Source organism: Oppia nitens, unplaced genomic scaffold, assembly GCF_028296485.1.
Source record: "Oppia nitens isolate AA-2021 unplaced genomic scaffold, nextdenovo-longstitch-racon4-pilon3 scaffold29_pilon_pilon_pilon, whole genome shotgun sequence".
In the NCBI taxonomy this organism is placed as follows: domain Eukaryota; kingdom Metazoa; phylum Arthropoda; class Arachnida; order Sarcoptiformes; family Oppiidae; genus Oppia; species Oppia nitens.
Genome location: NW_026533209.1, coordinates 401,340 through 413,052, shown reverse-complemented (window position 1 = coordinate 413,052; position 11,713 = coordinate 401,340). Strand labels below are relative to the sequence as shown.

The 11,713-nt window shown below is 31.6% G+C and overlaps 2 protein-coding genes across 2 annotated transcripts; both read right to left on the bottom strand.

The window, feature by feature from the left end:
* Positions 1–5,686: 5,686 nt before the first annotated feature.
* Positions 5,687–10,095, bottom strand: LOC128954805 (trafficking protein particle complex subunit 10-like). Its single transcript, XM_054300404.1, has 5 exons — positions 9,918–10,095; positions 9,711–9,798; positions 8,454–9,606; positions 8,112–8,392; positions 5,687–8,026 (listed from the first exon to the last, which is right to left on the bottom strand). The coding sequence occupies exons 1-5, from the start codon at positions 9,961–9,963 to the stop codon at positions 5,755–5,757; spliced, it is 3,840 nt and encodes a 1,279-aa protein (XP_054156379.1). The 5' UTR covers positions 9,964–10,095; the 3' UTR covers positions 5,687–5,754.
* Positions 10,096–10,612: 517 nt separating this feature from the next.
* On the bottom strand, positions 10,613–11,713 carry LOC128954821 (probable 3-hydroxyacyl-CoA dehydrogenase F54C8.1). The gene has a single exon (XM_054300420.1). The coding sequence runs from the start codon at positions 11,701–11,703 to the stop codon at positions 10,702–10,704; it is 1,002 nt and encodes a 333-aa protein (XP_054156395.1). The 5' UTR covers positions 11,704–11,713; the 3' UTR covers positions 10,613–10,701.

Sequence of the window (11,713 nt, the reverse complement as noted above, 5' to 3'; positions counted from 1 at the left end):
ATATTATGAGAAGCGCACACACCATATATATATATATAAAATAAATATTAATATAATACAAATATTATAATAATTTTTTTTTTAATTATTATTATTAATTATTTTATTAAATATTTTACTATATTTATATAATTTTTTCAATTAATTTAATAATTATTATTATTTCATATATTATTATTATATATATTAAAAATAACTTTTTATTTTATTTTTTAATTATTAGAGTATATATGAACTTAGCATTAGTTAATATATATTTTTAAAAAATTATTATAATATAAATTCAATTCAATATAATTATTATTATTATTATTATATTACTGTATATTTTTATTTTATTATTAAAAGGCCTTCACTTGCCTAACACATTACATACTACACATACAACTGTCCACACATAACACAAGCACTGGTAGGTAATATCATATATATATTAATACAGTACTACTACTACTAATGTATAGCATAGTCAGACAGAATAGCACTGGTGTGTAGTTTGAAAAGCATTTCATGTATGCAATCGCTTACTGTATGTATGTATGTATAAGCAGTCAGTCAGTTCAGTCAGTACTACTACTACACGACTAATACCTCTCAAAGTCAGTACATCTACTGATTAAAGGACTGGTAGTGTATAGTCAAGAGAGTAAGAGAGAGAGAGAGAAGAGAGGAGACCTTCGAGTCGATTACTACAGTACTATACTATACCCAGTGCTCTGGTGGTGGTGGTGTTGGTGATGGTGATGATGACATATACATACATGTGCTAAAGTGTATAACCAGTTTTCATGGCGCTATGCATTAGTATTAGTAGTATTACACAGTGTGTATAAAGCATAGGGTGGGGGCGGAGCCTAGCATTGCGGTACACGTAATGCAATGTTGACGTATGCGATGTTATAGTGTTTAAGCGCCTGTATGTACATACTGGCGCTCTCTATTATATTACTATATAGCTGACTATATAGCTCAGTCATATGATGACTGACTAACTGACTGGTATTTAGTACAGTGAAAACTGTCACTTGTCTATGGATAAAGAGGGGGGGGGAAAGAAAGGGAGGGATGGCATGTAAAATAGTGGGTTTTTTATACAATCACTATATTATGTATACATTTTTTTTGTTGGTTACATAAATCTAATATATAATATTTATTATTATTATTATTAAAATTTTTAAAAAATTTATTATAAAAAATTTATTAATTATTATTATCACTTTAATAATATATAATATATTAATATTTATTATAACTATATATACAGTATATATATGTTAAACTTTAAATGCAAATTAATATATGTACAGTATAATTTATATAATTAAATATATTAATTAAAAAAAATTAAAAAATGATACATCTAGCAAATTTTATTATCGCTTAACAAACAAAAAAAAATTAAATTAAATTAAAAATTAGACTAGCTTGCAAAAAAAATTTGTTAAATGTGCATTTTTTGTTTGTTTGATAATTTTAAATTATCACATTTTTTAATGAAAATCAACAACAACAAAAATTAAAGTTAATTTCTAATTAAATTTTTTAATTCCTAGAAAATTTTTTAATATTTAAAAAAATAAAATAAGAAATTAATAATTTTTATTATAGTAATTTATTTGCTATTTTTATTATTATTATTATACAGTATATTAAATTGCATTAAGTACAGTACATTAACTTTAACTTTAAAATTATATTACAGGGTATAATGTACTGTATAATTTTTTTTTTTGAAAAATTTTTCTAGCCTAGCTTGAAAAATAGCATGCGCCACACATGTCATCAAATTTTTTAAAAGTGTATATTAAATATACTCTATGTATGTATGTATGTGTGTGTGTGTGTGTGTGTGTGTGTGTGTGTGTGTGTGTGTGTGTGTGTGTGTGTGTGTGTGTGTGTGTGTGTGTGTGTGTGTGTGTGTGTGTTTGTGTTTGATTTTGATTTGATCAATATCACTTATTTTTTTTAAAAAAAGACACTTAAATATTATATAATATTATTATGCATGCTAAATTTTTAGGCTATAATTATTTAGGTAATACAGTATTGCATATATACAGTATATAATAACTATAATTTATTTGTGTGTGTGTGTGTGTGTATGTGTGTGTGTGTTAACTAGTACAAGTACATGGCTGAATTATTTTACTTATGTTTGATTATGATGATGATTATGACAATGATGTTTATACTCAATTATCTTTTTTTCAATAGTATATATTAATTAAATACTAGTAGTATATACTTTATATGAGATTTATACCCGACTATACTAACTATTACTACTACTACTACTACCTGTATATGATTTGTTAGAAATTGATGTCAATGATGTGATGATCATATAATTTATAATAATTTTTGTTATAATAATCATAATATTACGTAATGTCTTATATATATATGTAAAAAATTTTAAGCATTTTTTTGCTGGCGGTTTGCTGTGTTGCAGATTATTTGATAATTATATCATAGATTAATTTTTTATGCCATAATTTAATAATAATATTATTATTATATAAATGTTTGGTTTATAAATATAGATATATTTATTTATAAATAATATTTATTTAATTAAATTGTATATCGGGTATCATTTATTTTATTTTATTTTTTATGTATTTATTTTTTTTATGTATTTCTCTACTGTATTTTTAATGGTCACTAGAATTATAAAGATATTTAATTAAAATCTCTCTCTCTCTCTCTCTCTCTCTCTCTCTCTCTCTCTCTCTTTCACAACACATTTATCACATCATTCACTTGAATTCATTATTCAATATATAAATATATATATTATATTAAATTTATATACACTTTATGAGCGCACTGTCAGTAAGTACTCTGTAGTAATGCAATCGCCAGAGCCATGCCATCAAAAAAATAAAATAAAATAAATAAATAAAACAAAAATTGAAATAAAATAAAACGCCAGGCGCTGTAAGCACTGTTACCTTGACCCCAATACCTAGATATTCTTATTAAATGCAATTAAATGGCATTTTAATCAATACTTTTTATTATTAATATATATTTATATTATAATATATATATAAGAGTGAATTTTTTTTTAATAAAATAAAATAAAAAACTTTTTTCATATCACTATTAATATGTATTTACTATTTTACTTTCTCTCTCTCTTTCTCTCTCTCTTTCCGCTATTATCGATGACTTACTTATTAAATACTAAATTTATTGAATAATATATATATATATATAAATAAAAATATTATAAATAAATGATAAAAAATAGGAAAAACTAAAATCTGCCGATGAATAGTACTTTTATTTTAGCGATAATATAACTAAAAACAATAATTATTTTAAAAAATGTTTATATAGATTATTATTATTATTAGTGTATTTACAATTTTTTTTATTGTCTAATACATGATAAAATCTAAACAAATTATACAAAAAAAATTAATTTACAAAAATTAACTAATGTTAACCATTATAATTGTTACCATTATTTATTTTTTATATTCATTATAGTTATTATTATTATTACACCAAAAGCGATATATTATTATTTTAAAAATACTATAAATTCAATACCAAACTATAATTAATGATAATTAAAATCTTATTAAAATTTTTTTTATTTCATATGCTTAACATAGAAAAAAATTTCTAAGAAATAATAAATTATTTATTAAATTTTAATTAATACAAAATAATAATATTATTATTATTAAATACTGATTTTCTCAATCGCTTTTGTGAAATAAAATTTTAAGATTTTTTTTATACTCTCTTTTTCTTTTGTTTAGTATTTTGTTATTAAAAAAAACTACAATTCAAACGATTGAATGAATAAGTGGTAATTAATTTTTTTTACAATTAATAATTTGTAATTATTATTTTATAACTATTATTGCTAATACCAACAATAAAATTGTTTTTTTTTCACTTATTATATAATGTAAAAATATAAAGTATTAAAAATATTACAAAATCAAAAATTGCAACAATAGATACATATATAATAGATAAATAAATACACACAAAAAATTTCCAAATATAACACTTCAAAAAAAATAATATATAAATTTAATTTATTATAACTTTTTATTGCCATAAAGTGAGAGTCATATATTTTTTTAGTATATGTTATATATGTTGTATCCTTTAAGTTAATCGTTAAAATAAATCATAAGTTAATATAAATATATATATATTTTTTAATTTTTTGACAAATCATAGGTGACATTAATGAGGGAAAAGTTTTTTATATGTATATATAAAATGATGTCTAAACACGCGATAGGTATGTAAGGTATGTATGTATTGATATTAATATGTATGTATTGAGAGGATAGGTATCATAGATATTCAGTATAGATAGATAGATATATTGACATTATTTATAATATTTAATTATGTAATTGATTTCAATGATTGCAATATATTTTTTTCTGACGTCATTATAATTAAGGCACTGACTTATTGATAATTATAATTTTAAGTTAATTGTATCAACAAAAATGTATATAAATTATATGTATTGATTGAGTACAGTATATATGATATATTGTTGTGTTTTTTTTAATAACTTGAGTTGACTGTACATTGATTTGAGTGGGTATTAATTATTGATTACATAACTATTATATTGATTTTTTGTTGTTATTGAATAGAGGTTTAGATTATCACCGATTAGGACATATAAATAGGTACCTGACTTTGAAGGTTATACCTATTGTGTGTGTGTGTGTGTGTATGTGTGTGTTGGCCTTACTTATTTGGCCAGTTATGTTTTTTTTGGCCAATTTATTATCTATAGAATTGCCAATTTCCCGAAATAATATACATTATAATTATTATTATATGATAATTTATAGGATAATAATAATTATAATAAATATGCTAAAATCCTGATTGTTTTTTTTAATTATCAATTATTATTTTTATAACTAATATTAATATGTTTGTTTTTCAAAAAAAATTATTTAAGTTGCTTTTCAAATTTTACTAAATTATTTGATTTAAATAATTTGATTTTTTAAAAGAAATTAAATTATATTTTGATTATCATTTTAATTGAAATAAAATGTTATAATTTCTTTATTTAAAAAAACAAATATATAAATAACAAATAAATATAATTTATTATACTTTTATTAAATAGTATAAATATTTAATAACTATATTTAATAAAAATACAATAATAAACAATTTTTATGAATAAATAAATAAATAAAATTAAAAAAACAAATCAATTTATAATTATTAGAAAAATACATATTATTATTTTTTTTTAAATATTACAAAATCAGAGACACATATCCTAATAGCTTACAAAAAATTGTATCTAAATTAACATTAAATAAAATAATTTAAGTTTTTCCATTAGTTTTAATATCAATTAATTTAAATATATTTTATTTATTGCTATAGTCTTTAAATTTTAAATTTCTATTTATTAAAAATTATTTTTTTAAACATTAAAATAAATTATTATATATTTTTCTAAATAATTAAAATATCTATCATATGTTTTTCTATTATTAGTAGATCTATTTATTTTTTAAAAAATAATAATAATAAATAATTTATTACGAGATATGTGTATAAAAACACGATTCATTCAATTTTTATCGTTGAATATATACATTATATACTGTATATATATATGATATTGTTGATAATATATAACCAATGAGTTATGGACTCTCCCAGAAATGTGCGGTTAGATAATAGCACCGTAGGTTTGTTTGATTACTACTACAACAACTACTACTAGTATTATTGAACCTCTGGTACGATCAGACCAGATGATGGCAATACATGCACTTGTGTAGCCCGACTCCAATTGTAGACCTGTCCGACATCGAAGGCCACCAGTTTGGCCTCACCGATACCGTTCATGAGTTGGTCGGGTGGGGGCGGCGGCGGCTGCACTACCGGTGCCGTTGCTGTGGCCACATTGTTGCTATCAGTGTTACGGTTAATGTATTTCGATAGCCTGACTGTAGGATAGGGTAGAAAACCGCTGATAAGTGGCATCACATCGAACCGAACCTCGTATTTGTCTTGCGGACCGTCAATGGTGACAACACCGGCTGTTTTGCCGCAAACATTCCACAGGGTCTGGTCGGACACTATTTCGTACATAATTGACTTGTGATCGTCGGTAGCCTGAAGTCGGCTGATGGCCACATTCAAATGACACAGTGCACCAGCCCGACAAAATTCGGTACCGTTTTGCGGTTCAATATTGGCCGCAATGGTGTACAGTGTATGATAATTGGTTAGAAATTTCAGATCAAACATAAACTGTTGCCAATTGACGGCCAGCGGATCGTCAAAAAGTTTGTATTGTAATTTGAATAGCAATTTGTTGGCCACTACTAGTGTCCGATCGAGTGGATTCTGGCCAACCAATTCCCAAACGTAGTGTACGGTTTGGGTGTGGTGTACAACACACGAGTCGTTTTTTGGCACATAGGCTATCAAATGTAAGCGATCGTTATCGGCAAAATCGTTGGGAACAGTCAACCGGGGTTCGGACACAACAATCGGCCGTTTGGACACACATTGGACAATAATTTCGACAAACTTTCGACACTCGCACGTATGCAGTCGATGAGTGACAATAAACGGCGGCATCAGATGAAACTGGACGTTCACTAATCGTATGGTCGGTACTGATGGTGATCTACTATTGGTGCCGACAGGACTGTTGTTGATATTGTTTACCGACAACGCCGGCCAACTCATGGTTAGCTCGTGACGAACAGAATTATCGTCTTTTTGTGGTAATAGTTGTGATTTGATTATCAACGGTATTTCGTATTTCTGAAACGGTTCCAACGTTGCCGGCAATACAAACGTCACTTCATCACGTAAATCGTCGGCCGTCACATCGGTTTCCAGTCGTAGCCGTAGGCCATGCGATGCCCGGATGGTCAACGGTGTTCGGGCCGGAAAACTACTGCTACCGCAGTTCAGTTGCAATTCAATGGACTGCTCGACACCGCACAGTATATCGCTGGTCAGTCCATCCAGTGTTGTCAACTGGAGTACCTTCAATGTCGGTGCTTCGGTAATCACCGAAAAACATTGGTGATGATGTCGGACATCGGTCCCGACAATGCTGGCATTGGCGTCCCAATTGAGTACAATCTGATCCAATTGAAAAGTTCCGGTCATTTTTGTCGAATACTTCAGTCGAATATCGTTGACACCGGGTCTCAGTAGTACATCGGTGGCCACAAATGCGTCTGTATATTCGGGAACCATTGGTTCCTTGTCCTGCAATACAAAACCGTGACTATCGCTGCGCCGGATCAACAGTTTTCCGGTATTATTGCACTTAACGCCCACCGAAATACTCGTGTGAAACGTTTCGACCTCTGGTTTAAGATTGGCGGTCGCTTTGAGTAAATTGTTTCGTGACTTGACATCTATAATCTCATCCATGTGTGGACACCCGCCGCCGGTGATCGTTGTCGACCTATGTTTGTTAGCCGTAGTAGTCATGTTAGACGACAAGTCTTCATAGATCAACGTAATCACTACTTTATCACAATGAATATCTTTGGGAAAGTTATTGATGAGCTCGAGTGATAGCTCCAGACGCCGATTGGCGACCGTATAGTGACCGTCGAGAGCCAACAATCGCATCGATTGTACCTCAAATAGTTCGTCCATTGCTATACATATCGGCCCCACCGCTGATGATGATGATGACGATGACATCATTGACAGATCACTGTTATGTCTATTATGATTATTATTAGTACCGGTATTAGTATTATTGTTCGGCTGGTGTTGCAGTGTCTTCAACAGTCGTTCGCTTTCCAGACAATAGTTTAGCCGCTGGTCGCCGGCAATCAGTTCGTTGGCGGCCAACTGGCACTGGACTTTGAAGACACGGCGTGAGTCGCCAACCATTTCGTAGCACTTCAACAATAGCACACGTATTTCGTTCAACAGGTGCGGCCATTTTTCTCGGACATAGACTTTCTCTAAGTCGAGCAGAAAAGACATAGCTTTCTGTGGTTTACCCATTTTGCTACATAAGCGACAACAACAACAAATCGATTAGATATTAGTTTCATTGGAAAAAATACAGATTTTATGTGTCCGTGTTTACATACATATAAAGTTCGGCCAACTCTTTGCCAATTAGTCGGGCAAATCGCATGCGTCCGATGTGTTTATAGGTACCCATTGTTAGCTCCGATATTTCCATATAGTGTTTGAGAAACGACTCCTGGCCTGAAAGTGCCTCTTTCAGTCGTTCCTGTGGACTGGGCGGTACTTCTCCTAGTCGCGGATCGTCACCCATACCGGCAATCAAGTTGACCACACGGTGCAAATGTTCGGACGTCATTGTCTGGCCGGGCATTAGGCCGCATAACGTTCCCAATTCGGCTAACTAAAAATTCAATCATTACTATCGGTAATCAAAAATGATAGTCCAGTTAGTCCAGTCATACCTTATTCCTGGCGTACGACCACAGGCCGACCGTATGCCTCAAATAGGACTCCATTTGCGATGAATCGCTATAGCGTTCGCATTTGTGTAGTATTTCCAGTGCACTGAGAAACACCCAACAGGCCATACCGCCCGGTGTCATCGTAATCTCCAATATGTTTAGTTCGTTGAAACAGTTTTGCAGGAACGGCAGGGCCCTGGAGGCCAACTCCCATGGTTTGTTCAATAGTAACAGTAGTTCGGATTGTCGGGCAAACAGATAGTTGCGCAGTTCGATCAGTGTCTTGTTGTGTGTGGAGGTGGTAGTGGTGGTGGTTGTATCGTTGCCATCGACGGTGGCAGTGGTGGTAAAGAACTGTCGGCGCAACGATTTGGATACCGATGCCGATAGACAGAGTCCGTGCCAGATATCGTAGTTGGTCGACAACCGGGTCAGCCATTCGGGTATTGGTCCCGAGTTTGAGTTGATAACAAACTGTGAGAACAGTGCATCCAATTCGTCGTACTGGACGAGTGCTTCGTCGTAAAGACTTAACATTTCAAAGGCAAAAGCCAACTGTTCCTGTAGGCCGAAGAAGTGAAAGAAATTCCAGTTCGGTTGGTTACGGCTTTCCCGTTGAGTTCGTATAAAATCTTCGTAACGCAACAACTGACGCGAATAGGAGCTCAACAACAGTGACCTCAGCCGACACATAAACTGTTGATAGCTTTCCTGGGTCTTCGAGTCGGTCTTACCCGTAGCGCCGGCGATAGTGGTGTCCAACAGCGATACAGTACGGTCGGGATTGGATTTGACCAGCGGGAAATCGTTACGCAATTTGTCCAATACGGTCGACGATGTCTTAATAGATGGCAACAGTTTGGTTTTGTTGATAACGCCGACAGCTCCGGACTTCTTATCCGAACCGTTGTCCAAATGTACGATAAACCAGTCGCTAATACCGCGTGAAGTCATCTTTGCCAACCATTGGCTAACTTCGTCGCGTGTCTGCGTCTTATAGGTATCCAAATCGGAACAATCCGTCCAAAATGTGTACAACAATGGCCGCGACAATAACTGTTGCATATCGTTGATTTCGGCGGCCAAATATTTGTCGTCAAACGGTACCAGTTTGGCCTCCAGATAGACAATCTTCGACGATCGACCATAGGATCTGATTGGCGGTAAAGAAACAATTTAATGGACAGTTAAACAGTTATGGATCAGTCAGTCAGTCAGTCAGTCATCGGGACAGTGGGTGTCATATATCACACAAACCGTTGCCATTCGACGCCTTCTTGCGGCAGATCCCTGACAATGGCCTGAGACAACTGGCCGGACAATACCAGCGATCGTTGGCCAGAGACTGAAGAGATGGTAATAATAATAATAATAATAATTAAAGTCATGAATAATAATCAAAGACATCGCGCGCGCGGATCGATTGGTCCGATCGGTTAACCGATGACCAGAAATATCACTTACTGGTGATCAACGGCTTGTTGTTGTCGTCGTCGTCATCTGAAGACATTGTTGTTGTTGTTTTAGGTCCTCCAGTGATGTCTTCACACTTGCGGATCAATTCAATTGTCAATCAATTTTGTTGACAACAAAAAACTTTTTGTTGTTTTTTTGTTGTCTCTCTCTATCTATAAATGTATTGATATTTATGTGTTATGTTTACAAACATTTATTATATAATACAATACTCTCTATGTTTTTTAATACATAAATAACGGTTTGCATTGAGAATTGTATTATAAAAAAATAATTAATAATTAAAAGTATATTTAGTTTTTTTGTTTGTTTATAAAATCAATAGTAAAATATTATTTAATTAATTATTAATATATTTTAATTAATAATATTAACTATTATTTTAATATTTATATATATTTTGTTTGAAGTTTTTTTTGTTAGTATTATATAACAGTATTTAATATAATTAATAGTTTTTTTGTTTAAATATTTAGTTACACAATGTTTTTTGGCATTAATTTTATTGATTTATTTATTATTATTTTTGTTAATTAATATTTAAATTTTATTGTTTTTGTTGATTATATAGCGGTATATATATATAGAATAAATGTATTTATTTTTATTTTCAAATAACTTAATCTATAAATTAGTTTTATAAAAAAAAAGTTTTATTCAAATCAATAACAAACAAAAAAGTTATACAAAATTTTTATTTAAAAAAAATACAAAAATAATATATTTTTTTAATAGTTATAAGCAGTTAATTAATTAAAAAAAAAACAAACAGTTATTTGCTATAATCATACCAACCTTTACCCGTTTTTCTGCCCAATCGGCCGTCGGCTACCATTTTGTCGACCAATTCGGACGACGCTATATTCAATGACGGATCGTTGCGGGCCAGCCAAGCATCCCTAACAAACTTTCCCGTATCAATACCGGTCATATCCATCAACTCGAACGGTCCCATCGGATATCCGGCGCCCAACTTCATAGCCGTATCGATATCTTCGACACTGGCGTCGCCTCTTTCCATCATTTTCACCGCTTCCGATGAATACGGTATCAGCAATCGGTTGACAATAAAACCGGGAGTATCGCGACATTGGACGGAAACTTTGCCGATATCGGCTACAAACTGGCGCAACGATTCCACGGTCTGGTCACTAGTATCGACCAATTTGACAATTTCAACTAATTTCATCAGTGGTACCGGATTGAAAAAATGTAGTCCAGCGTATCGGTCCTTAACCGGTACGGATAGACCAATATCTTTGACGGCCAACGATGACGTATTGGTCGCATAGATTACCGTCGGGTTATCTTTGAACTGATCGTATAGATTGGCAAATATTTTCTGTTTTACATCCAATAGTTCGGGAACGGCTTCGACTATCAACAGATTATCTGTCGATTTGGGATCAGTTCGGTTGGAAAATGTTATACTATTGACAGCACTGTCCACACTCTCGATGTCGACCTTTCCTTTTGCGTACAGTTTTTCAATACTCTTGGCTATAGATTTCTTGGCGATTCCGAGCTGTTTATCGTTGACGTCGTACAGTGTTATCGATTGAAATTTACCCGAAGTAGCGCACGACTGGGCAATACCCGAACCCATAAGACCCGATCCGATGACCAGTACATTGTCTATACGATTCGGTGACGACTGACCACTACTACTACTACTACTACTACTACTACTGGATAACTGCCGTAAAATTAGTAGCGATGAGTAGTAGTTATTATTATTTTGTCGGATAATTGGCCGCAAAATTGATTTAAACATTTTTATATAC

Excerpts from the sequence above, each read along its gene's own strand:
- LOC128954821 (XM_054300420.1), bottom strand. The coding sequence starts at position 11,703 with ATGTTTAAATCAATTTTGCGGCCAATTATCCGACAAAATAATAATAAC.
- LOC128954805 (XM_054300404.1), bottom strand. The coding sequence starts at position 9,963 with ATGTCTTCAGATGACGACGACGACAACAACAAGCCGTTGATCACCA. Across the intron at positions 9,799-9,917 it reads CAACAAGCCGTTGATCACCA|TCTCTGGCCAACGATCGCTG; the intron begins GTAAGTGATATT and ends CCATCTCTTCAG. Across the intron at positions 8,393-8,453 it reads GGTCGTACGCCAGGAATAAG|TTAGCCGAATTGGGAACGTT; the intron begins GTATGACTGGAC and ends TTGAATTTTTAG.